At 48.3% G+C, this 22022-nt stretch overlaps 1 protein-coding gene across 3 annotated transcripts in view; it reads right to left on the bottom strand.

Annotated features, from left to right (window-relative positions):
* NRP2 (neuropilin 2) overlaps window positions 1-22022 on the bottom strand; it is a 116506-nt gene that overhangs the window by 22669 nt on the left and 71815 nt on the right. For 2 of the 3 annotated variants that reach the window (XM_042949850.1, XM_042949853.1), the window contains exons 13-15: window positions 11293-11555; window positions 9672-9768; window positions 8475-8495 (exon numbers count right to left, since the gene is read on the bottom strand). In XM_042949850.1, coding sequence (XP_042805784.1) covers window positions 8475-8495; window positions 9672-9768; window positions 11293-11555 — 381 coding nt within the window. Of the gene's footprint in view, window positions 1-8459; window positions 8496-9671; window positions 9769-11292; window positions 11556-22022 lie in introns of all 3 variants that reach the window. The other variant, XM_042949851.1, reaches the window with a different exon arrangement.

Raw genomic sequence — 22022 nt, 5'->3', positions numbered from 1 at the left:
CATGATATGGGTATGTTAAGAGAGAGAGTGAGTAAGTGAGAGCCAAGGGAGGGAGATCATTCTTAATCTCAGAAAAGACAGAGGAGGGAAAGAGAAGCTAGCAGAGGATTTCGAAGGCAACCACATTCGCTGGCCAGCCTCTGGTTGCCATGGAGATGATATAGCAGATTTAAGCCCAGGGAAACTCTGGGGAAAGACTGGCCGGAGTCCCACTTGATGCAAAACAGTGCTACAACTTGATTCTCCCAAAGATTTACATCAGATGAGAATCTGGCCCAGAATGGGACTAGGAGCTTTGGAGCTTGCCAAAACCAGACATGATCTTTACTTCTGAAAAATGATGTATGCTTAACCTATGAAAGCTTCCATCCCTAGCTGCTTCCATCAAGTGGTGGTGGCCAGAAAGACCCATCCTCTCTGTCCCTGGGATCCCTCAGGGGGACGCACGGCTGGGAGGGGCCGCTGCCTTCTTCATCCATCCTTGGTCCTACACTGTGGGTGCATCTCTACTCAAGATGTAGCCAGGGTGCATTTAGATTTTCATGCCCCCCCTGCCCCCCCCCCCCCCCACCCCCACGAGGCTTGGAGACCCTCAAGTGGAAGAAGTCCCTCTCCTGTTGATGTCTCCCTCAGGGGATGGACAAAGAAAGCGCTCCACAAATGCTCTTGACTGAAGGGCTTCTGAGGTGAAGCCTCCTATCTGTGGGTCAGTGTTGGCCAACTCCTCAGCCTGAACACCACAACGCCTCTCTTTGATTTGGGGGAATAGCTGGGGGGTGGGTCAGACCTTCTGATGTGTCTCAGAAGTGGAAGCAAAATGAGAGCATTTTGCTGGAACTATCTTCTAGAGCCTGTCCACCTGCCCAGCCTTTAATCACTGGTTCCTCTAGTTTTAGGGATCCCCTTCTGCTAAAGTGCAGGGTTTGTTGGTGCCTCTTGGGCCACCAGGAGGGTGCAGTATCGGAAGAGCTTTGACAAGGATGTGTCACACAGCATATACACTGGCAGCCACGTCCAGAGCCCCACCGTCCCCGTTCTACCTCGTCCCCTTCGTTATCACCTCCTCTATTTTCCTTTATTCCCAAATCACTTGTCTTTTAATAATTTCATTTCTGTAGCTGAGAAAGCTCTTTATCTCCCTCTCCCCCTTCTGCCTCCCCTCCCTTTCCCTCTCTCTCTCTCTCTGTCAATCTTTGTGACCATATTGAAAATTACGCATAGAAACGGAAAGAGAAAGCAAGGCGCTGAAAACAGCTCCTTGAAAATGGCCAGCTTCTGAGTCACAGTGAACTGGTGGCAACTCATTATTCAGGTCACTAAGAGTATCTGCTGCCTGGCAACCACCCTGCCGTTGGATTTTCATGTGGGCTCAGAAGAATGCACGAGAAGCAACAAAGTGCATGGGGACGGGCTGAAGTTCCCCAGTGCCAACCCCCTCTTCCCAAAGGGCATCCTTGGGTTTGCTTCTGATTTCGATTTGGTGCCACAGTGAGAGCCCTCCTCTAATGAGAAGAAAGGAAGGTGATACATCCACAGGGATTCACTCCCCATCTGAAGCACCTGATCATACACCACAAAGGGAGCAGCACAAATTTTTGTCAAGCCAAAAATGGTCACAACTGCTCACATTCCCTCCAAACCACATAGTTTCAGTTCAAAGGCTTGCTTTCCTTCAGTCAAAATGCTGGTTTTCAACATTAAATAACCCCCACCCCCCCCCAGAGCTCAGAGTGCTAGGGCTGGGCCTCAGTGCTACTTCTGAAGTGTTTCTTGTGATAGAGACAACATTGGGCCACGGCGGGGAGGATGTCAGGGCCCAGAAGAAGGGGAGATGGCAATACACGGGTTACACGTTCAGAGTCACAGCGAGACCCCTGGTCTCAGAGTTCTGTTCCGCTTTGGAAGACACACTCCACTTTAGGTATGAGACCCCTTCCCCTTTCCTACCAATGCTCCCCTCCCCCAAGTTATCAACATGAAGAAAATTTTCGTGACAAAAGCCATCTTATGGACAGTGAAGGACAGTACGTCAGCTCCTCAAACATTTTCCTTGGACATTTGTTTTGAGAAATGAGGAAGCATGCTATGTGAGTTTGTGCTTTTAATATGAAGGGAGTTAGAAAAGAGAGGATCCACCTACCAATTCTTCTCTCCTCCCCCCACAGGCAATTTTGGGTGACGCACAGTTGGGGCCAGAGTTTCTCAGAACATTCTCCAGCTAAAGAGACTTAACTCCCACAGACAGGTGGATTGCTGGTTTGGAATCTGGCTTTGTGGCAGCCTTCAGGGGCTATATACTAAGGCTCTGGTTTGCCAGACAGAGAAAAGAAAGGTGATAGATCAACAGGGGTTACATGCCCTTCCAAAGAGCCTTCCCAGACAATAGCAGCAATCCAATGGATGTCAGAGGGATGGATGGATGGATGGATGGATGGATGAACAAATGGATGAGAGAATGTATTTGAAACAACATCCAGAGTCCCTGGAAAACATTGACGACCCACTGGTACTTCACATAACAGTTATTCTTGGAAAGTGCTAGCAATTTTGCTGGCTCATATTGTGCCTCTTAGGTGAAGTTGCACAAAAGGTACCCCCCTCAGATAGATGTCACCTGCACCAGGTGCCCAGGTTTGTGAGTGCCTCTGTTTTGGCCCCACTTATCCCCTCAGTCATATGGGGTGGCTGGGCCATTGCTTTGTAACAAAGGAGCCTGGGCTGGTTCCCCGATATGGGAGAAAGAGGGTGGGTAAGACCTCAGCCTTGTCTAGAGCTAGCAATGTGCTGGACTGGAATGTTCCTTTTGATTGCAGTAACGTCTATCACTTATTCACATCCCTCCTCCCCCCCTTTTTTTACCCAATTGGAAAATGCCTTCAACTCTTGAACTATTTTTCTTTAATTACCATCCTCTAATTCTCCACAAAGTTTTCTCATTGTGTGAGATAATGAGAAACAGATATTTAAATAGTCAATAATTTCAAGTGTATTTGCAAGGTTGAGCAGGCTTCCATCTGTAAAAGTTCTGGGCCCCCTGGAGAAAGGGGCAATGCAAAGGCATAAGAATTTGAATTCTGGCAAACCATAAATTCTAAGAAGCCATGCATAGGAGGAGACTGAGGGAAAAGAAGACACCCAGGTAGTGTTCCTTCCATTCCTCTCATGCACACAGGGTCACTGAATTAATAAACCCCTGGGAAATGTGGCCATAACAACAGCTACAACGAGCGGTCACTTTCCATGGGAAGGGTATTGGGCGACAGGCTTCGCACGAATCACCCTGTTTGCTCCTCGTGACCCTCAGACGGGAGACCCGAGAATCTGAGAGGATGAGTGATTTCCTCCTGGTTTTACCTGGAGGAACATTGAGGAAGAGGGCAGCGCAGCACAAAGCAAAACCCTAGCGATGGCTTGGAGCCCTCAGGAAGCCGTTGGAAAGTAGCAGCGTCAGGACCAGAAGCACGTGCACCCAATCCCCAGCCTGTGCCAGGGCCCCGGGGTCGGATGACCGCTCTGGCCCGCTGCCCAGTTTTGTCCATTCTGGAACACAGCCACCCTCTTCACATATTGCTTACGGCTGCTTCTGTGCTACAGCGGCAGAGCTGAGTACTTGCGACCCAGAGTCTTATAAAGCCCGACATGCTCTCTATCCTTTTCCAGAAGAAGCGTGCAGACCCCCGTTCTAACCAAGCTGGGATGGGACAGGAAGTCACCCTCTCTCTTTCTGCCTCCAGCCTCCGTCTGAACCTGTCTGAGGACCATCCCGGTCAAGTTCTCTCTGAACCACTGTATAGAGAAAGCACGTCCTACAGCCAAGTTTACCCCATGTCCTCTGGACCTGGAGGAGTCACCCAGGTTTCCAAAAGAAATGCTCTGAAAGACCCCGGTGCCAGGCGGGCCATCTCTCCCAGAGGAAGGGATCAAGGCTCGCTGCAAGTAAGAGGTGGCCTCGCTGTGGGGAGACTTGGCCTGTCGGCCGCGTCCTAGCTGCACAGCTTGGAAATGAGGTGCAGGCGAAGGAGTATTTCAGACAAAAAGTCTTGTTGAATTTGTGAGATTAGACAAACAAACGAAAAAGGTTGGCGCCTCTGGAGAAGTTTACGAAAGACAGTAGACGAACGCGGCCACGTCCCCTGGCCTGTTCGGAAGAAGATTGTAAAAGTACAACGTCTCCCTGAGAAATGACTCTTTAATTGGCCTTACAAGCAGTGTCCAGAGGGGCCTTGGAAGGGTGCCACTAGGCTCGCAGAAGCTGCACTGATCCCCCACATCTATCCCAAGTGCCTCTGAATTCAGAGCTGTGGCTGGCTGGAGTTTCGGACACTTCTCTCTGGTGGCACTCTCTTCCTGGAGAGAGGAGGCGTCGGTGAAAAAAATGTCCTTCTCCCCTTAGAGAAACTGACTTTGGCAGCTGTTTAGATGAATGGCGAGCTTGCGAGGAGGGGCGCGTCGGGCCTCTGTGACGGGGGAGGCAGCTTGCACAAGCAAACCTCACGAAGAATGCCTCAGTGTCCCCTTAGGCAAGCTGTGGCAGCCAAGCAGTTATGCGGTTTACGCACATCTGATCTCCATGCTTCCTCGCTCAGCAACACCTAGCCTCAATCCGGCAGCTGGAGACGTTAAGGGGAGGGGGGCCAAGGAGAAGGAATCGCACACCACAGCTGCCTTTCCGGAACCCTGGCAGGGCGTAGGAATGCTTCTCTGCCTTTCAGCCACGTAACCCTCACCGCCTCTTGGAAGTGCTTCTAGGAGAAAAGAGCTCAAGGGGAAGCCAAGGAGAGAGGGCACTGGGGGGGGGGCAACCCCAGGTCCTGCGCCCTGGGATGGGGGGACGCTGCACTGATGGGCAATGCCTCTGGGAGACGGCCAGTGGGGAATAAGGGGGGGGGGGGGATAAAAAGGGAGAGGTAGTGGGAATTGGTCCAAATTGGTTTGGACCAGCTGGCACCAAACAAACAGAACTTAAAACGTGAGGCACACCCCGGCCAGCTCTGTCACTACCTGGGAATGGGTCTCTCTTAAGACTGCTCCCCTCTGTGCCCAGGAGACTGACTGAGATGTTCACTTTCTCCTGGTGTAATTGAGCAGGGCTGCAGAAAGTGAACCCTGAGCGAGACCCACGGCTCTCAGAACTGGTCTGAGAGCCCAAGCTCACAGCCATTAGTTAGCAAGAGACACTGATGTCCCTTTTAGCATCCATCAGTGGCAGACCCAGTGCTTCTGAATCCTTTACTGTAACAACCACCTTCCCTGAGAGCCCCCGTGCCTGGGATTTCCACGGGCCTCTAATGGGTAGGGTACCAGACCCGGTGTCCCTGCTCCTGCGTTGTTCAAAGTCCTCAGCCTCTAACATGAACAAAACCTCTTGCATCTACTGTGAGCTCCTAAAAATAACTACTTGGTCAACAGCTACAGAGCTCTGATCATGGGCCCTCCACATTTTTACTGGCTTCTTTATTATTCTTTTTTCTTTTATGGAAAAAAGAAAGTATTGGTTAAGGGGAAATAATCCATCACCTTAATTATACCACTTTTCGGGGTTTTTTGTCCTTTTCCTTTGTATGGGTTTTCATTTGTTAAAGCTCACATTCTAGAAAAAGATACATGACGGCACTGTGCTTATAGCCGATGCTTAAAAAAAAAAAAAAGAAAGAAAGAAAGAAAGGAAAAAAAATGCACACCAACCCGGGCTACATTGTTTAAGACGTGACTCATAACAACAACAACAAAAGTCTTTTTACAAATCACATGACAACGCAGCTTATTCACGTTCTCTTTTCCTTGTTCCTTCCCTCTATGGCTTGTTTCTCTTCATTACTGACTCATACCCTGGTTTACAATCAAAGTATACACACAAAGCAGAAAACACAAGGTGATTGGAATAAAAAAAATGTTTCATGGTGAGAAATGAGTAAGAGGCAGAAAAATGAAAGACACTTGCCAATATAACAGATCAAGAATACCTAATAAGACCCAGCCCAGAGGCTACTTCTATTGCATTTCCTTAAAGATTGACCTAGTCCACACTGGGCTCTCCCAAAGAATGAGACTGCGTCTGTCACATGGTTAATTTATAATGGAAAAGAAAAATAACCCAGATTAAAAAAAAAAAACAAAAAACCAACCACACTAACAATGTAACCATCTATGGTTATTAGGGTTGAACCACCAACTCTCTGCATCCTGCCTGCCCAAACCTGAGTTCTCTTTGTTCCCCTTTTTGAGAGAAAAGTCCAATTTAATCCCAGGACACCCAGGCTCCCACCAGGGCCAGCGGTGCCCTGACCAGGAGAGGAGCAGTGCACCAGTCACCAGGTTAGGCAGGGCAGATGGTCCTCCTTCCTTTAGCCAGTGGAAGGCTTTGCTTGAGTCAAAACACAGATTGCATGCTGAGGCCAGAGGGGTCTCGGCCCAAAAGAAGACCCGTCCTGGGTTCATCCGGCTACCGACTCTGAGTGCCATGTACAGCTTGACAATGTGATAGAAACTGTCCATGTTCAATTTCAATCCTGCTCTTGATCTATGTTCCTTGGCCCAGTCTCTGCCCCCCAAGCCTCGGTTTCCTTCTTCCAAAGTGCTCGTTACCTCCAGAGACAACAGTCATGGGCCAATGCACACCCCCCGTGCGCTGCTTTTGCTTAACGCCCCAGATCAGCCCTTCGTGAGAGCGCTGGAGACGCTTACCTTCAAGTCACTAAGCCCTGTGTTTATTTTGGCTAAATGAGCACTGCGGCTCCGATGATATTTTATTTATATATTTTTTACAAGAGAACATGACTGGACTGTAAAGCCTCACGGTAAACACAACCTCAAGGAAGCACATGTGCCCCGGTTTGTTTATTCTCTTACAGAAGCAGAGCACTTAGCCCCCGTTCTTGTCAGTCATGGACCCAGACACGCGTGCTCACTCACAACCATGTCTGTGGTCATAGCTGCAAGCCTTCAGCCAGCCTTCCCGGGAGCTTTGAGTCTTAATCAGCAGGTTTCACTTCCCCAACATAAACATTACCTTGGGTCCTAGAGGTTAGAGCTTGAATTCAACTGTGATCCAAGTGATTCAGTTCGGATCTCAGCTTCCCTCCCAATGCTCAGATCCGCATTAGCATAAATCTCACGCCCAGAGAGCACCAACATGCACACGAATACTCTCCACCCTTTACAATGTGCAGCGGGGAGCGGGATGCCGTTCGGGAGGCAAGGAAGGGCGAGAAAGAAAGAAATTGTATTCTGTGTCTGTCTTGCATGCTCTGTTCTGCCGCTTTCTTCCCCACCTATTTGCTTAGAGGGTGAGGAGTGGAAAATGAGGCCAGATGATTTGGAGGCAACGGCGCATCTAGGTGGCAAACCGGGAATTCATCTCTTTCTAGCCAAGGAGCTGGACAGATTCATGAGAGCGAAGGTAACGAGTCTAGACTTCAGATGTAAAAATGACTTCCCTTACCGCTGGAACGCTGTCACCTCTGGGGTTAAGGCCAGCCAGTGCAAACAGGGCACAGGAAGCCTCACAACTGTTTGCATAAACCAGGGTATGAAAAACCCCTGTCCTCGGGTGAGGGCGAGTGTCTGAATGAGCTTTGCCGCCCCGGCCAACGGAAAGGAAGAACTTAGGAGTGGCTTCTAAACACTCAGCGTGGGGACCGTGGGCGGAAACGTGATCGGTACGAACTCACTGGAGCACAAGGAGGGCAGAGTGTGGGACCCACTGCACCCCCACAGGACAGGCGTTACCACCACCCAGGCTCTGAGGGTACGGCCATCATCCCCAGTTCCCCTCTCTTTACTGTGCTCTCTCCTTTAGTAGGGAGAACATGGCCTGAGCTGGGTTTCAGTCCCCTATTTAAATGCTCTAACTCCAGTCAGCATATGTGCCTCCATCTTCCCTTTACCAGACACCAGCTCCAGATTTCTGCACCTTTTTCCCCTTAGGATTATCCTTCCTTGTGTCTTTTCCCTAACTTTCTGCCCTCGTAAAGCGGCCTGCCACCGTACCTCCCTGAGGGTTCATTGAAGCCACTGCCTTGGTGCCCTACAGCTGGAAAGAAACCATCTTCAGGCGAAAATAAATCATTGCCACCTCATTTCACTTTTAATTTACTACTGATTTTTTTTTTGTTGTTCACTCTCCCCCACAGCCTCTCCTTTCTCACCACTCATGCATTTTCAGCCTCATTGCTCCCCGTTGGACAATGCAAGGCTGAAAGGTTTATCTGTAACCTATTTGTCTCTATTATAGGTTTCTAAACTTTAATTAAACAGGAGACAGTGAAGATCTCAATCCTCTTTCCTGGAAGCTACAGGTGTGGTTGGTGCCATCTAGTGGCGGGAAGGTGTGGTGTCTCTTTTCTCGTGAGAGCTTTGTCAAATTTGGAGGTTTCTTCCCCATACCAAATTCACATCACATGGGGGGAAGAAAAAGACATGCAAAAAAAAAAAAAAAAACAAACCGTAATTTTTTTTACCTTTAAAATTCTCACCTGCAAAAGCCGATATGGGTTCTGGGGGAAAAAAGAGAAAAAATATTGAGTTAGACAAGGGGAAGAAACAATCGGGCAGGTAGAGGGTATGATGTAGATGACTTCCAATAATTTTTTTGGTAATACCCCATGGAAAGTGTCCTGTGTCCTCCTCATGCTCTAGACTGTGTCTAACATATCAGTATCACGGGGGCTGGGTGGGTGGGGAGAGATTCCCAGAGTTGCTTTGGAACAAAAAGTCCTTTATAGAGCAATGGGTCCCCAAAGCATTGTAATCAGTCACTTACCACTGATTACTTTCTCAGAGCCTGGATTATGCGTAGATGCCCAGGCCTGAGAGCTGCCTGAAGGGACTGGGGTGGTCCCAGGCGCTCCTGACATCATCAGGCACATACACATCGGGACCCACGTGCCAAGAAAAGCACTCGGTGAGTGATTACAGTTACTCTGCCAAGTAAAAGCAGGTCCGTTCCTTCTGGGGATTCCCTCTTGTTTTGGAAATGCCCATGGCTCTCATGGGAGATGGTCAGGATGCCCCTGGGGTGGCCTGGGTAAAATGTGTGCATCTTCCTTGGGCTGGTCGCTCAGCACTTCTGTCCAAAGGGACACTCATGGTGTCCTTCTTGTGCTGGTCACCTGGCATGTGATGTTTAATCTTACAACTCTGGGATCTTGGGCACTGAAGGTGTCAGCTTCAAAGCAAACTCTAAAATCTTACTTCACCTGCCATAGTTTGCCCTGTAATTCATTCATGTAAGAGAACAACTTGGGTAATTGTGTTATCACTCTGATATAACATATGTACTATTTTCGTTCACCAGTGAAGGCTTCCATTAAAAACATCAAACCTTTGCAGCATGTAATTCTGACTGGCAGTTGCTCTCAGCCTCTAGCATTTTCTTTGCTAAAAGCTGGAGTCTGACGATGGGGTCTTGGCACCCTGAGTCTCCATATACTTAATGCATGTCTATTTCTGAATGGGAACAGGAGATAGAAGACTTCATCCCATTTATACCCCTCCCATCCTGAATGCAGCCTAAGATACAACTACATTCATACCTCACCTCCTGCACAGACTGTTGCTGTTCTACCCCCTGGGTATCACTGGGTTTGAAAATGGTGTGATGCTTCCTCTTGTATATCCCAGCCCTTGGTATCTTATTTGGAAGAGCCACAAAGAGACAGCTATTCACGTACCCATACAGTTCTCCAGTGGGACATCAGTGCTTATCCGAATGTCATCAATGGCAATTTCTCCTGAACGTCCTTTTCCTATGACTCCTTCAAACACAATCTAGAAGCCAGAAGAACAAGAGCCATGGTTAACTGAGCTGCTTGGAAATAGTGCAAAGATTTCCAATTCTCTGTTAACTGCAGCTTAAAGCGTGTGTGTGCGTGCGTGCGTGTGTGCGTTACTGTACCTGGTACACACATCTGTTGACCACATGACTATGGTGCTTGAAATCTTAATTTAAAGAGTGGTTCAAATCAAACGTATATCTGAGAGGATTAAAAATATATATAACAAGGTGATGGACACTGTTGTCTAGTAATCAGAATGTAGAGATTAAAAGGACGAGAATCAGGACATGTTTACAGGAGGGTTGAAATGTCTCTAGCAATCTTGGAGGTTCCTTTCTCATGAATCTTTTAAATGCCCAATGCAGGTACTGTATTCGGAAACTCAGAGCACATAACAGGTGGGGGTAAGGTGAGAAATACAGCACTGGGCTTTGCCTTGGGGGCAAATTATTACACTATTACAACTAGGAGGGGAAGGATCTCTTCCTTCACCAATAGTTTACTGAACACCTACTATGTGCCAGGCACAAGGACAGTCACAAAATCTAATAACCCAGACCCTCTGCCCAGAGAATCTCACCATCTGGCGGGGAGACAAAAATGCAACCAGGCACTTACAACACGAAGCATTCAGGTTTCTAAACGGGAATGCAGTTAGGAGTGCGGCGGAACTGGGGATAGCTTGCAACCTCCAGGGCGACTGCAGGCGGCACACAGAGGCCCCTCTGCTCTGTGGTCTTCAATCCTCCCTCATTCCACCCTCCCAGGTTCTTTCTGCAAACTAGCACATGTCCTCTGGCAAGCCGAGCGAGCAGTTGGCTGCCTCACCAGCCATCTGTTGCTGCTTCTCGTCTGGGGAGGAGCAGGTTAATGCTTTGGCTGGTTCTCAGTCACCTCTTCCACAGTGTGTCTACTCCTACCCAAGCCTCAGCCACAGCTGTGCAGACCCATCTGTGACTCAGTCTTTTGCTCCGTGGGGCAGAGATAATAGAACTCCACTCCTGGAGCCACTGGGAGAGAAACTACTCATTTGGGAGTCTTTCTGGTCGGCTGGCCACTGAGTGCAAACAGCAATCCTCCCCTTCCCACGTTCACCCTGGGACAGGTCTGGCAGGATTTTCCCCTCTCCTTGGAGTGCGAGAGGGCTGGGCAGTCTCCTTCCCGTGCGTGTAGAGGTTGGTTCATGTTGATTTCCCTGGCTTCTGTGTCCCTTTGTCAGCCTACCTGATAGCAATCTAAACTAAAATGGAGAGAAGAAACATTTGTTGGGAAGATTTTGGCAATATAAAAGGCAATAGGAGGAACAAAGAACCAAGTCTGGATGTGGAGATAGGCACGTTTTGAATAACAAATAAGAGTGTCATTCAGTTGCCATGGCAATGTGAGAAACACAATGAAAACAGCAGTGCTTAACCACGTTCCCTAATGATGAATGGGCACGGCCCTTTGAAAGCCTGAAATACACATCACAAAGATTCCCTTGGATCTCTGCACCCACCTCCTGTCACCACCCTACCTGATACTCCATGTCATAGCTGGGCAAGATGATGCGCCCGTGTTTCCACTCGTTGCCCTGGTCCTCGCGGATAACCCAGAGGAGCTTGCTCTCCTGGCTGGCTTCGCGCACCACCTGCAGCGCCACCCCGCGGCCGCCCGTGGCTTGGTACTGGAACTCCATGCACACGGGGCTCCGGGGCAGGTGCACCGGCGGGCTGATGAGCCGCGCGTACTGGCCCTCTCTCTGGCCATCGCTCTGCAGCCGCAAGAAATTCCTGTCATCTGAGGGAAACAAACCCAGAGGTTCTTGGTAAACGCTTGGGAAAGAGACCAGTTTGCGGCTGTGGCCCCTCCTGGGGAAGCTGGGACCAGAGTTTAGGTGTCTTGTCGATTCATGCCTTTGTCCTCCAGGCCCCGTGTTTCTTTCTCAAGGTGCTTTCGGGGCTTGGCTGAGACGCCGCTTCCTTTCGAAGCCCCTTCTGGAGGCTCTATGTCAGGTTGGTCCTTCCTGCCTATTTCTCTGCGTCACCTTCTTTGCGCCTCTTTCGCATACGGCACTCGGGGCGGTTGGCCTTGTGTCTTGGCTGGTGGCATCTGCTCTAAGTCTCGTCTTCCTGAATTCTAAGATGCCAGGCCCATGTCTGATTCACCAGGGGCTTGCCCAAAGGGCCAGTGCAGCCCAATGAACTACATTATAAGGGGCTGAGGTGGCTGCTAGGCTGGAAGATGATTCTTGCAGGTGGTTTATGCTTGAAGCCTTTGTCATCTTGGCTGGGCACTGTCCAAATGGAAGACATTGAAAACCGTCTGTCTCCACCAGGGCTACTAGACGGTGCCCGGACTCTAGGGAGTATTCGGAAGCCCAGTGTCAACTTTAAGCACAAGAAGGGCTGGATGGCGGCTGCACAGGGATGAGTCAGGGACTCGACCCCCTACTCCCTTCCCTGTTGGGCTTGGGGAGGCCAGAGGTGGCCTTTTTCAGAGAGCCTGGCAAACAGAGCTCCAGCGAGAACAGGCACTGTCATTATCACTAATAAAGGCTATGTGTTTAATAGAGAAGATACGCATGATGGGAAATTAAGGTTTCGCCCGCGCAAATGTTTGGGGAAAGGGCCTTTCGGCGGATTAGTTTTCAACCACATCAGACACTGTGCAGAAGACTAAGTTCTTGTTGCCATTTGCAGACCTCACGCCCTGCAGATACAGGTGTGGGGGCCTGTATCTGCAAACCCACCTGGCACAGAAGCATTCTGGCCACTTGCACAGAAAACAGGCTGTGATTTGAGGAGACAGGCTCACTGCCTCCTTTTGGCCCTGAAACATCTTATGCTGAACACTTCTGCAAGATGGCAAGGGCACTTTCACACCACACAGCCAGCACACCAGACACTTCAGGATCATGTTAATCTGAGACATGTGAACCCAGCTTTTCTATTCACCAGAGACTGTGAATATCCCAGGCTTGTCAGCAGAGGACAGGAGAGGACTCCAGAGCCTTGTATCAACAGGTTAGTCTCTGGACCGCTGGTTTGCTGTTACTACTCCTGCTGACATCGCGACTCTAGCAAGAATGAGCCTGTGACAGTCTTCTTATCCATGGCCCCAAACCAGCTCCTTCATTTGCCCCCCTAGCCATTTCCCTTCCTCCTTCCTGGCTCCCCTAAGTCCCCTCCAGTTAGATTCTCTGGGATTATTGCTCCAGAAGCTACTCTCCCCGGGGAAGTCAAATCAGACCAGTTTAGGATGCATAGTTGGGATTCCAGTTTGTCTCCTTAACCATCCAGAACCATGTCTGTCTAATACCCTCACAACATGAGACTTCTGCAAGGTCAAAGTCAGCGCAGATGGCTAGGCAGCTGCCTACACCAGAGAATTTTAAAGCTGGTGATCTGCCAAGGGAGGAGACGTGGGCACTGCAAGCAGACACTCAAAGACCTTCCAAACCTAAGCTTCTCCTATCGGATCTCATTATGACCGCTATTAATGATAATAATTACAAGTCATACCTGCAGAATGCTTTGTGGATTCCAAAGCACGTCACATGCATTATTTCATCTAACCCCATGCTAGATACTTGTGAGCCAGATCTTCTTAATCTCGCTTCGGACAGGATGATGCAAATGAGGCTCAGGAAGGTTCAAGTGACGTGTCCAAAGTAGGGGGTAGCAGAGCTGAACCTGACGTTAGGTTTTCCACCTGCTTGTGGCAGGTTCTTCTCTTCAGCTGCGCCCCAGGTACCTGCCCCGAGGCTGGGCAAACAGGCACACTCTATTCAAGCCAGACTGGCTTCCCCACCCTGCACCCTGCTCCTGGACCTCCTTAGTGTCCCCTCTCACTCCCCTAACACCCCACTTTTGCTAGTTCTTCTCCTAACTCTTCTGGCACATTTCAACGAATGCTGCTTTTCTCTCCACAACTTGAGCGTTTGCTGACTGCACCGCTAATCTTATCTTGTTTTTATTTTTTTATTACTTACTTATTAAAATTTTTTTTAATGTTTGTCTTGGGTGGGGGGGAAGGGCATAAAGAGGGAGACACAGAATCGGAAGCAGGCTCCAGGCTCTGAGCTGTCAGCACAGAGCCCGACATGGGGCTCGAACCTACAAACCTCGAGATCATGACTTGAACTGAAGTCGGAAGCTTAACCGACTGAGCCCCCCAAGTGCCCCGTTACCTTGTTTTTAAAAAGACTTGAGGCCATTATTCATGCATTTCAGCAGGGAACCGCCCACTACCTTGTGCTGTAATTTAACTGATTCATGTGTGTCTTTCTCATCGCTCCGGTTAGATGATTAAGTCCCGGTCTTACACATATGAGGGTTAATACTGCTCCTTCTCCCTGACATACATATGCCACTACTCAAGAAAAGTTTGCTCCCATGGATGAATGACAAGCACAGATAAAGAATGATACGAGTCTCTATATTCTCACGAGAGAAGCAAGAAAATCCCACAGACCCAGACAACGTCTTCACAATTCCCTGCCACTCTCCCGAGCCAACAGCCCCTTTCAAAGGTGAGGTGCACTGACAATAATGGGGTGACCTGTGGACACACCCTGGAGCCACCTGCGAGAAGCCCTCAAATGCTGCCATGCTCCAGTAATTTCCAAGCCCTGACTGTTTCTACCTCATATATAAAGAAAACCAGATTTCAGAGACTTATTATTCAGCCTTCTTCCTTCACAGTTTCACAAATAAGACCCACTTGCTGCTTGAAAATTGCTTGGCAGAAATACTGTCACTTGTGTGAATTTACATTCTTAAGCGGCAGGGGATTCATAGCATAATGGTTAGAATTTAGTAAGTAAAATGTGTGTGGAGGTGGAAAGAGCCGTGCTGGCTGGATTTGATCTGGGTCTGTTCTATTTACCCATCCTGTTGCTAAAACTTCAGGCACAATCAGGCCAAAGGTCTCACAGACTGCCGCACCCGGGACAGGGACGGAGCTAGCCCCCTCCTCCCCTCCTCTCCCCCCCACCCCCTCTCCCTCCACAATAAGACGATAATCGCTTCGCATGATTTAAAGGACCATTGGAAGACCAGGGAGTTAATGCTGGTGGCGTGCTAAGCACGAGCAGCTGAAGGATCATAATTCAGCGCTGACATCTAAGCTAATCCACTAGTTTGCAGAATCTCAAGACAAGCAGGCCTCTGAATTTCACTTAGTTAAATCATTTGTGCCCCACTTGTCTGTTAAGTGCTGTGAGCTTGAGGGAAGAAAGATGATATGTAAATTTAAGGAATTAGCAGTAGACATCAGTCAGAGGGACGCAGAGCTGCAAAACGTCCCTGCCTGTCACTGAGAGAGGGCTGATTAGAAGCAGGACATCACGAAGGAATAGCTCAGACCAGGAAGAGCCCAGGGAGGGGATAAGAAACGCAGGGGCAAGAGAACTGACGTTCCCTGGGCACCTACTATGTGCCAGATGGTGCAGCGGAAGCCTTGTCTGCCTTTTCTTATGTGGTCTTCCCTGTGCAGTCTAGGTCTGTGAAACAAGTATTGTTTCCTCCATTTTCACCAGAAAGGAAACGGAAGCTCAGAGAATTGAAGCGATGTGTCCGAGACCACTGCTGGAGAGTGAAGTACTACATGAGCCCCGACTGGAGTGAGTAGAATTGCCAGGGCATGGCCTCTCATCTGGCTTGGAATCCTGGTCTAATGCTCACTAGTCTTTTAAAGCCTCAGCCTCCCCATCTGTAAAATGGATATAATAACAGCATTACTGGATAGGGTTGTGAGGAGGAGGAAATGGAACAAGCCATGCAAATGCCTTGCACAGTAACAGGGATATAGTAAGTGCTCAATAAATGTTAGGATCTTTGTCTCATGACACATACTGCCTGCTATACTTGCCCCCCATTTTTTTTCTTAAGAAAGAAAAAGGTCACAAGAGCACCAATAACCTGGAAAGACTACTCCTAGACTCACAAGGAAGTATGGTTTGGCCCGAGGGCAGTGAAGATGCTCTCTGGATTGGCTGATCCATCCAACCCCGGCAACCAGCCAGCTCCTACTTGTGCATCATGTGCTGTTTACCGATGTCTTTCCTGTCAAGATATAGTAGATGAAATAAAGTACTACATGATTCTGGAATGAGAGTGGGACCTCAAGAGACGGTTTAGATTGGGTCAGCCTGGCTGCCCAGAGGAACCATGCTGTAAACATCCCTAGAACAGCTGTCCACCCTCTGCTTGAAATTCTCCAGAGAAGGAGATTCCATAGGCCACATCGGCAATGTGTTTTCTGGGTCACAACCCTAACTGTCAGGGACTTCTTAAATTCAGTTTTAGGTTTTCCTGCTGTCATTGAGACACATGTCCCCCTTCGATCCCTGATGGAGCACGGCCAATTTCTGTCCTCTAACTTGGAAACATTTTCACCCGTGAAGAATTCAGACCCCTAGTGTTCGCTTTCTCGGGAAACTCAATCCTTGCCTCTTTACATGTCCACTTTCCAAGCCTTTACTTATGGTGGTAGGTCTATACCAACCCTCCTCTAAGCTAAGTGCGCTTTTAAGCCACGGCACCCATATATATGTTCTTCTAGAACATTCTAATTTATGGCCTGCCACTGACAAACACGGAGGAAGTTTTAAGCACACAGTGGCCGTTGATGACTGGATATAGCAAGGGCTTGGCATGGTACGGGTGGGCCACTTTAGCGATTTACTTGGACTTCAAGGAAGAGCCCTGTGGATTGTAAAGAGGTCCCCAAACATGACAACTGACCAGCTAAGGACCAGCTCTGCCTCCTGGAGGCCGTCTTCTTGTTCTTGTAGCTGATGGCAGTGCTGTCGGCAATGGATAGCTTCCAACAAAAAGACAATGGAAAGGAAATATGTTCACTCGCTGAAAGAGAGTGAAGAAATAATGTCCCAGAGACCCAATCCCTCTCCTCCTGGACCTGACATATTTGGGAGGCATTTTGCTAAGTTCTTGACTCAAAACATCTGTTGTTGTCCGTGATACAGGGGAAAATAATCACACGGGAATGAACAACAGGAGTGCAAAAGGGCAGAGAGGAAGTGCAGAGGACAGGGCCATTCAGGCATTTTAACCTGCTGCTGTCTCTCGAAAGGGTCTCCTGACGTTTCACCTGGCGATTTATGGCCGCATCTGGCTTCAGCTGCATAAGTGCTGGGTGAACATGTGACTGTGTTTGGCCCGACAGCAATGGTAACGGTTGTGTCCACACCTTACCAAACCCTGAAGTAAGTCGCCAGTCTGATCCTCCTGGCTATGGCAAAGCCAAACACACCATCTGTCCAACACACACATCTCCTGGCTAGCTAGCATCTTGCCCTCCTACCAGAACAACCATCTGAAAGAATATTTAGTGCTGCAGGAGATGTAATCTCTCTGTATAGGTCATGCTTAAAACATGAGTCAGCCCCTCAGCTGGCCTCCCAAGGTCTGTCTATCTCTGCTAAGGTCCTCAAATTAACAGCCAGTTAAGGGAAACATTGACTTTGCATGAACTCAGCAGGATATCTTCAAGGTTTACAATTGACCATTTTGTGGACATTTGGGGTTTTAGGTCTGGTCTTTGCAAGAGTCTTCTTAGAGCTGGTTTTTTGTTTGTGTGTTTTTTAGTGTGTCAGCTTTCATGAAGGCTTTTCAATTGAGGCAGTCTTGTTATCATTCTGCCCTTCATTATCAATCTGCACACTGCTGCGGAACTCAACCAATCAGGACTTTCAAAAAAAAAAAGGAATAACAGCTTCTCTTTACTGCTGTCTTTTCTATAAAGTCAGAGATACTTTTCTTCCTATTTTTCTTAAAGAAGCACCGCTATGCTTTCCTTTTCCAGTTGAAGTTATTCCTTGAATATTGGCTTTCTTTCAGCCAAGTTCTTCCTGGTCTTTAATTATCCATTGCAGTCTAAGCCTGAGAAGGTCCTGTGTCTGTATTTGCAGTGGCTGTGCCCCAGCCGAGCCCCATCAACCTTTTTTTGAAGGCAACTCAAGGTAATGCCAATGCAGCTTCTGGATTCTTTGCTACCATCGGTCTCACCTACCGGGGAGGTCTTTTGAGTTCAGGGAGAGTTGCTTTTTAATTCAGAGTCACTATTAGTTCCCTGTCAAATATCAAGCCCATCATGGTCAAGTTCAGTCATCAATTCTTTCCCATAATTTCTTTGCAACCATCTACTCCCCCACACTTAATCTTCTCGTGTACATGTTCCCCAGGGAACCATAGTTCTGGTCCTCTGCTCTCATGGAGTTTATAAATGGCCCAATCTGCATCAACACAGCCCCATGATACGTTAACAACTTTACCCCTGACATTTGATGGAATAGCTACCATTAATAAAATTTGAATATTTCAGAACACTGTATTCCTTATTCTGTCTTGAGCTTATTTTTGAATCCAAAGTAAAGGTTCTGTTTTCTCAATCCAATAAACATATAAATGCGAGGCAGCCAAAGCTCTGTCTTACCATAATGGTGTACTGGTACAAATAGGCATGGCCTGTTTTCTTCCTCCCTCCCTCTCTTCCTTCCTTCCTCCCTCTCTCCCTCCCTCCCTTCCTTCCTCCCTCCCTCCCTCCCTTCCTTCCTTCCTTCCTTCCTCCCTCCCCTCTTCCTTCCCTCCCTTCCTCCCTTCCTTCCTTTCTTCCTTCCTTCCCTCCCTCCTTCCCTTTCCTTCCTTCCTTTCCCTTCCCTTTCCTTGATTTTGCATAAGCTCCACACCCAGTGCAGCACCTGAACCCACAACCCTGAGACCGAGAGTCTCATGCTCCACCAACTGAGCCAGCCAGGCTCTCCTGCATATTTTCATTATATCACTTCCATGATTTGAAGCTGTTGAAATAAAGAAATACTGTAACCATACTTCATGAGGTCAACAAATGCATAGAAGAACACACACTTAGGGAGACCAGACATTTAATACTTAAGGATTCTGAAGCTAACATGGTACCCTCTTTCTCTAGTCTTCTTGTCCCATTCCTGACAATAATGGTGATAATAGTAATAATAACAACTATTATTACTATTATCGGCATTCCTTAGTATTTACTTTTTTTGGTCCAATGAAATAGTTCCCACACTATCTAATGCTAAGCTATCTGCTTGCTTTCATTACTATGGTTGTTCACTGAGGTCGAATGGCTCAGTGAATAGCTGCCACTGGACACTGTCACTAAGGGACCGTAGAGAAGCCACGTCCACCTAATTACTTGCTTCCTGGTTTACGATGTGATCGGTTCCCCTCATGGGGAAGCAGGGTCAGCAAGGACCCCAGAGGTTACACATACGTCAATGCCAAAAGATGCCTGAGCTGTCTAACCAAGACAATTCTGCGATGATGGCCACGTTTTACATCTGTGCTGTTCAGTATATCATGGCCACCAGGTCCCTGAAATGAGGAACTGAAATTTCAGCTGTATATAACTGTAATTAACTAAAATGGAAATAGCTACTCGCAGCTCTAGACACGTGAGCTCACCATATCGTCTCAGAGTTTTTACCTTGTTCCTTAAAGACCTGATCATTCTCGACACTGGGTTGATGATCATCGCACTTGAGAGTGTCTGTAGAAAATACTACAGCTCCCTTGGGGTGCCTGGGTGGCTCAGTCGGTTAAGCGTCCGACTTCAGCTCAGGTCACGATCTCGCGGTCTGTGAGTTCGAGCCCCGAATCAGGCTCTGGGCTAATGGCTCAGAGCCTGGAGCCTGCTTCCGATTCTGTGTCTCCCTCTCTCTCTGCCCCTCCCCAGTTCATGCTCTGTCTCTCTCTGTCCCAAAAATAAATAAACGTTAAAAAAAAAAAAATTAAAAAAAAAAAAGAAAATACTACAGCTCCCACTAGGGAAGACATTTTCTGTGTCGTAGCTACACAGAAAAGACAAAGTGGCTTCTCAGAGGACACCGGACCGGTTCCTCTACAACCACCAGGGGTCACTGGATTTGGGACAGGGTTCCCCAGGGGCTGGTGTGAGCACAGTCCAGGCTTCCAAGCCACAAGCAAAGATCTCAAAGAAGGAATTCTGAGTGGCTTGAAAGATCATCTTGAAAAACAAAAACAGTGGCATGAAACCAGTGGGTGTCTTGTCAGCCTTAAGCAACTATTACCACTGGCCAAAAGAACAGAACTAATTGCTGACTTAAAAGGAAAAGAAAAAAAAAAAAGGCAAAACAAAACATGAGAAAAGAACTAATTCAGAAAATATCTAAGGAATGTAAATAGTTTCCACAGACACTTCTAATCAAACAGGCTGCATATGATATTTCAACATGGCTATTTCTTCTTCCTTTTCTCTCTCCTTGTCTATCCTAATGCCCCCTCTATACTTGATGGAGACACCTCCTTTCTTGCATGCAATTACTTTTGTTTATCTACCCAATAAGCGGGTAAAACATATGACACACTTCTCCTAAAGAGCATCTCCTCTTTGTGGAGTGGCGAAGTGTGGGGGACACAGGACTTTTGGGTTTGACTGGGAAGGTCCAGCATTTGCCCTGTCCCTGGTCAGCACAGCTGTTTCCTCTCTCCCAACTGCTCCCCTCGGGGCCCCATTTTTGTTTTTTTTGAAGAAAGGACCACCCTGAACAGAAAGGGCTTTCTATCCTTCCCTGCTTAAAGCCCCATATCGAGTTTTGTAAGGAGAAGGAAAATGGGAAACACAGCAGACGACTTTTAAAATCATCAGAGGATAGAAAGAAGGGTTCTGAAAAGAATGTCACAGTTTTGTTTCCTGGAGACAGGTTACGAGTGCCACTTTTTCAAACTTCAGGGGTTCCTCTGGAAGAGGGAAATAATTATTTTCCTTCTCAATATCTTAAGGGAAAAACAACATTAGATCTAGCAGTTCCTTATGGCCCTAATTTTCTTTTTGTCCCCATCCATCCAGCCAACGGTTGGAATTCTGCCCGTGCTTTGCGAGCTTGCTCTGAAAAGCCCTCCCAAACTGCAGGGTGGAATGAATCAACTGGAATGAGGACAAGAACTAGAATTTCCAACCGGTTGCCAGGGCAGTGGAGGGGGCACTCAGGTGAGGGTGAGACCCGCCGCAGGGGGAGGCCAAGGGCAGAGGGACAGAAGGACAGAGGTCAAGGCCAGGCTCAAATGGAGAGTGACTGAAGCTCTCCCAGAAGTGGCACTTGCTAACTGGTGGCCTTGTGGCCTGGACAGGGCTGGACTCAGACATTCTTAGAGAAAGTCTGCTCAGAAGACGGCAAGGGAGGAGGCCAAATTTTTAGGGAGAATCTGAAGAGGGATGTTGAGTAAGAGCCAGTAAATCTCCCCATGCTGTGCCACCTACACCCGTTCTTTCAGAGCGCCTCTGCCCAGCTGCCCCCTTGTACACACCTCACACGATGTGCGTGCACACGCACGGCACTCATGCATACGAACCACGAACACACTCAAATGCAAACACACACACATGCGCAGGCAAACACACGTGTATACATATTCACAAACACCTACGCATAAATCGCATGACATTTGCACACACACACAAAACCCACAACACCCTGAGAGAGAAACACATATGCAAACACATACATACCCACATCACCCACAAGTACACACTGTGCGTACATACACTCACGCATACCCCACAAACCTTCCTTATGTTGGGATGAAAAGTGGAGGTTGGGAAAAACAACCAATTAATTGGGCCGAGTCTCAAAGGAGAGGAAATGAAATGAAAAATCCAGGCTGGGTTATAAAAATAAGTATTTTTTTTCCAGCGTGCAGGAGGCTCATTATACTAATTAAACATTATTGCAGTGAACGAGAGGGGGGGGTGATTAAGGCTGGGATGAGGGTGAGTACTCTCTCCCGTTGCCCGAGGCCGTGGTGATCTTCAGGTATTAATCTCTCCAAGCACTCAAATGCTGAAGAGACAAACACTTGAAATATGAAAATGTTTTTCTCCAGAGCAGACACTGTGACCCTCCAGGAAAGCAAGTGCAGGCCGTGTTGGGAGGCCGGCCCGCAGAGCTCTCCTGGCGTCTGTCCCACTGCTGTCCCCTGGGGGACAGGGGACGCGACCAGTCCTTGGGGTTGAGGGGCTGCAGAGCAGCTCTGGGGAACCCTGTAGAAGGCGAGGCCCCTTCCTCCCTTTATTCTCTAGTCAGGCAACATTTGATGTACTAATTTCCAGAATTAACCCCTTTCCTCTCAAAAGCTTATGGGGCCCCGAGGTCCAGGCCAGGGGTGCAGAAAAAATGGAAACCGAACAAGCGGTATGTGGGAGCCAACGTGTGCTGGCTTGCGAGAGCAGACTGTTAAAATT

This window comes from Panthera leo, chromosome C1 (genome assembly GCF_018350215.1).
Source record: "Panthera leo isolate Ple1 chromosome C1, P.leo_Ple1_pat1.1, whole genome shotgun sequence".
In the NCBI taxonomy this organism is placed as follows: Eukaryota; Metazoa; Chordata; class Mammalia; order Carnivora; family Felidae; genus Panthera; species Panthera leo.
Note: the sequence above shows the minus strand (reverse complement) of the source record. Positions and strands in the feature narration are given on the sequence as shown.